At 38.1% G+C, this 4,031-nt stretch overlaps 1 protein-coding gene across 1 annotated transcript; it reads right to left on the bottom strand.

The window, feature by feature from the left end:
- Positions 1 to 491: 491 nt before the first annotated feature.
- LOC127095521 (uncharacterized) lies at positions 492 to 1,073 on the bottom strand. The gene is made up of 2 exons (XM_051034199.1): positions 792 to 1,073; positions 492 to 692 (listed from the first exon to the last, which is right to left on the bottom strand). Exons 1-2 carry the CDS (start codon positions 1,071 to 1,073, stop codon positions 492 to 494), a joined length of 483 nt encoding a protein of 160 aa, XP_050890156.1.
- Between the last annotated feature and the right edge of the window lie 2,958 nt (positions 1,074 to 4,031).

Raw genomic sequence — 4,031 nt, 5'->3', positions numbered from 1 at the left:
AACAACTTGCTTGGTCACATTAGCAAAAGGTGCTGCTTCGACCCATTTGGTGAAGTAATTAATGTCTACCAGGATGAAACGATGTTTGTTTGAAGCTTTGGGTTCAATCATACCAATCATATATATCCCCCACATAGAGAAAGGCCATGTGAATGATATAACATTGAGAAGTGTTGGAGGCACATGAATCTTATTAGCATAAATCTGACATTTATGGCACTTCTTCACATATTTACCACAATCAGATTCCATTGTCAGCCAATAGTAACCTGCCTTTAACATCTTTTTAGCCATTGCGTGTCCATTGACATGAATACCAAAGGATCCTTCATGAACTTCTTGCATTAACATGTGTGCTTGTATCTATCCACGCATCTGAGCAAGACCATGTCAAAGTTTCTCTTGTACGACATCTCTTCATTCAGAAAGAAATTGTCAGTCAGTCTTCTCAAAGTCTTCTTATCTTTGTTGGATGCCTCAAACAGGTATTCCTAACTCTGGAGGAAATACTTAATATCATAATACCAAGGCTTATCAATTGTAACTTCTTCTGCTACAAACACATGAGAAGGTCTATCAAGGCGAATAATCGTGATATTGGGCGCGTCATTCCAACAATTTACTTTATACATAGAAGACAAGGTAACCAAAGCATCTTCCATCTGATTCTCTTTACGAGGTATATGATGAAACTTTATTTTATTGAAGAAAGTTGATAACCTCCTTGCATAATCTTTGTAAGGAATTAATCCAGGATGACGAGTCTCCCATTCTTCTTTAATCTGATTAACCACTAGGGCTGAATATCCATACACATCAAGGATTTTAATTCTCAAATCGATGGCCTCTTCAAGACCCATGATACAAGCTTCATATTCTGCCTTACTATTCGTACAATCGAACATCAATCTTGCAGTGAAAGGGATATGAGAACCCTTAGGAGTAATAATGATTGCCCCAATTCCACTTCCATAAGCATTAAAGACTCCATCAAACACTAAAACCCATTCGGATCCAGGCTCTGGTCCTTCTTCTGGCAACAACTCATCACCATCTTTAGCTTTTAAGTACATCACGTCTTCATCAGGGAAGTCAGACTTAATGGATTGATAATCATCAATCAGCTGATGAGCCAAATGATCTGGGAGGATACTTCCTTTAACCACCTTCTGAGTATGGTATTCAATATCTTATTCAGACAATAGCATTTGCCAACGAGCTATCCTTCTAGTCAAAGCAGGCTTTTCAAAATTATACTTGATTGGATCCATTTTGGATATCAACCAAGTGGTATGATTGATCATATACTGGCGTAAACATTTGGCAGCCCAAGTTAAAGCACAACAAGTCTTTACAAGCATGGAATACCAAGATCACAGTCTATAAACGTCTTACTCAGATAGTAGATGTCATGATCCTTTCTACCAGTTTCATCTTGTTGTCCAAGCATACAACCCATCGACTCTTCTAACACAGTCAAATACATAATCAAATGTCTTCCTTCAACTAGAGGAAACAAGATAGGAGGTTCAAGCAGATACTCCTTGATATTGTCAAAAGCTTTCTGGCAGTCTTCTATCCAAACACAAACTTGATCTTTACGGAGAAGTTTGAAGATTGGCCCACATGTGGCAGTCATGTGAGATATGAATTTGGATATGTAATTCAGACGCCCGAGGAACCCTCTAACTTTCTTTTCTGTCTTTGGTGCAGGCATCTCTTGAATAAATCTGACTTTATAAGGATCTACTTCAATGCCTTTCTAGATGACAATGAAACCCAATAGCTTTCCCGAACGAGCACCAGAAGTACACTTATTAGGATTCAATCGGAGTTTAAACTTTCTCAACTGCTGAAATAACTTCCACAAATACTCAACATGATCTTCTTCAGTCTTTGACTTAGAAATCATATCATCAACATAGACTTTTGTCTCTTTGTGCATCATGTCATGGAAAAGAGTAGTCATGTCTCTTTGGTACATTGCACCAACATTCTTTAAATCAAAAGGCAACACTCTATAGCAGAATGTTCCCGAGGGTGTAATAAATGTTGTTTTTCCATGTCCTCGGGTGCCATCTTGATCTGATTATAACTGGAGAACCCATCCATAAAGGAGAAGACATTGAACTTAGTTGTATTATCTACCAACATGTCAACGTGTGGTAGAGGAAAATCATCTTTCGGAATGGCTTTGTTCAAGTCTCTATAATTAACACACATCCGAACTTTACCATCTTTCTTTGGAACGGGTACAATGTTATCCACCCATTGAGGGTATTCAGTAGTAACAAGGAATCCAACATCAATATGATTTTGCATCTCTTCTTTAATCTTGGCAGCCATATCAGGGTGAGTTCTTCTCAACTTCTACTTAACCAGCGGACATTCTGGCTTCAACGGTAATCTATGCTCCACAATATTAGTATCAAGACCTGACATATCTTGATAAGACCAAGCAAACACATCCACATATTCTCCAAGAAGCTCTACCATCCTCTTCTTAACATCTGGACAAAGCAATTCCAATCTTGACTTCTTTCTTGTTATCTTCGGAACCCAGATTAATTACTTCCAACAACTCTTTATGAGGTTGAATGGTCTTCTCTTCATGCTCAAGAAACCGAGAAATCTCATCAGGAATCTCTTCATAATTCTCTTCTTCCATTTCGAACATGGGAAATTCAAAGTTGGGAGAGGGCATAGGGTCGTTATTTTCAATAACAATTAATCTGCACAATGATTTTATGCTTAATTTTAGAATATGAACAAATAAAGGCATATTGTGATGCAGATATAAAAGTGATTATTATCTTGTTTTTTAGGTTACCATTTTTCCAGAAAAAGAAAAAAGCAAAAACATAATATGGATAAACGAAATAACATTTTATTAATGATAATGAAAATTTTGAAACAAAACCCACATAGATCCACTTTCACCTTTGGCATAGTGAAAGGATTTTGAAAATAACAAAAAAACATATTACTTCGATAAGTGAATAACATAAGGAACATCAACAACAATCCAGTTTTGGCACATCAATCCACGTGTCACAAAGTTTGGCACTTCTTTCTCTTCACTGTCTTCCAAAATTGCGGCAGCAAACTGATCTCTGGAATGAATAAAGCCAGCACTATGAAACACTTCCTGAATTTGCTTCAAATCTCTTAGGATTGCACCAGGTGAAAAACCCAAACCATCTCTGTTCTTGTTCTTTGCAAGCTCAACAATTTGTCCCCACTTAGCAGATTGACCATTCTTTAACACATGTTGGGCATCCTTCACGGATGACAGGGATTCAACATTCTTCTTATCAGCAATATTATCAATAGAAAAGGCTTTAAACGACGTCCCTTCAGCTTCGTCGGCATCAATGCATGAAAATGAAGAGAGATGATTCACCAACATGGATTGCTCGCACCCATGATCACTAACTTACCAATCTTCACAAACTTCAACTTATAGTGTAGAGTCAATGTAACTGCCCCAACCTCATGAATCCATGGACGTCCTAAGAGACAATTAAAGGCGGGATGAATATCCATCACTTGAAAAGTGATATGAAATAAGCATGGACCTGTCTTTATTGGGAGATCAACCTCCCCAATTGCAGTCTTCCTTGAGCCATCAAAAGCCTTCACAATAACTCCACTGAATCTCATAGGAGCACCTCGATAAGTAAGCTTGGCTAGCATGGACTTAGGAAGAACATTCAGAGAAGAACCAATAACCACCAGAACATTGGACAGAGCATCTTCCTGACAATTTATATAGATATGCATGGCCAAATTGTGGTTCCTCCCCTGCTTGGGCAACTCTTCATCACTGAAGCTCAGATTGTTACATGCGGTAATATTGGCCACAATGCCATAAAATTGATCGATCGTCACATCGTGGTCCACATATTCCTGCTCTAGGATTTTCTACAAAGCCTCTCGGTGAGCTTCTGAACTCATCAATAAAGATAATACGGATATCTTGGACGGAGTGAGCAACAACTAGTCTACCACATTGAAATCACTATTCTTGA

This window comes from Lathyrus oleraceus, chromosome 6 (assembly GCF_024323335.1).
Source record: "Lathyrus oleraceus cultivar Zhongwan6 chromosome 6, CAAS_Psat_ZW6_1.0, whole genome shotgun sequence".
Lineage (NCBI taxonomy): Eukaryota > Viridiplantae > Streptophyta > Magnoliopsida > Fabales > Fabaceae > Lathyrus > Lathyrus oleraceus.
This window is presented reverse-complemented; position numbering and strand designations above follow the sequence as displayed.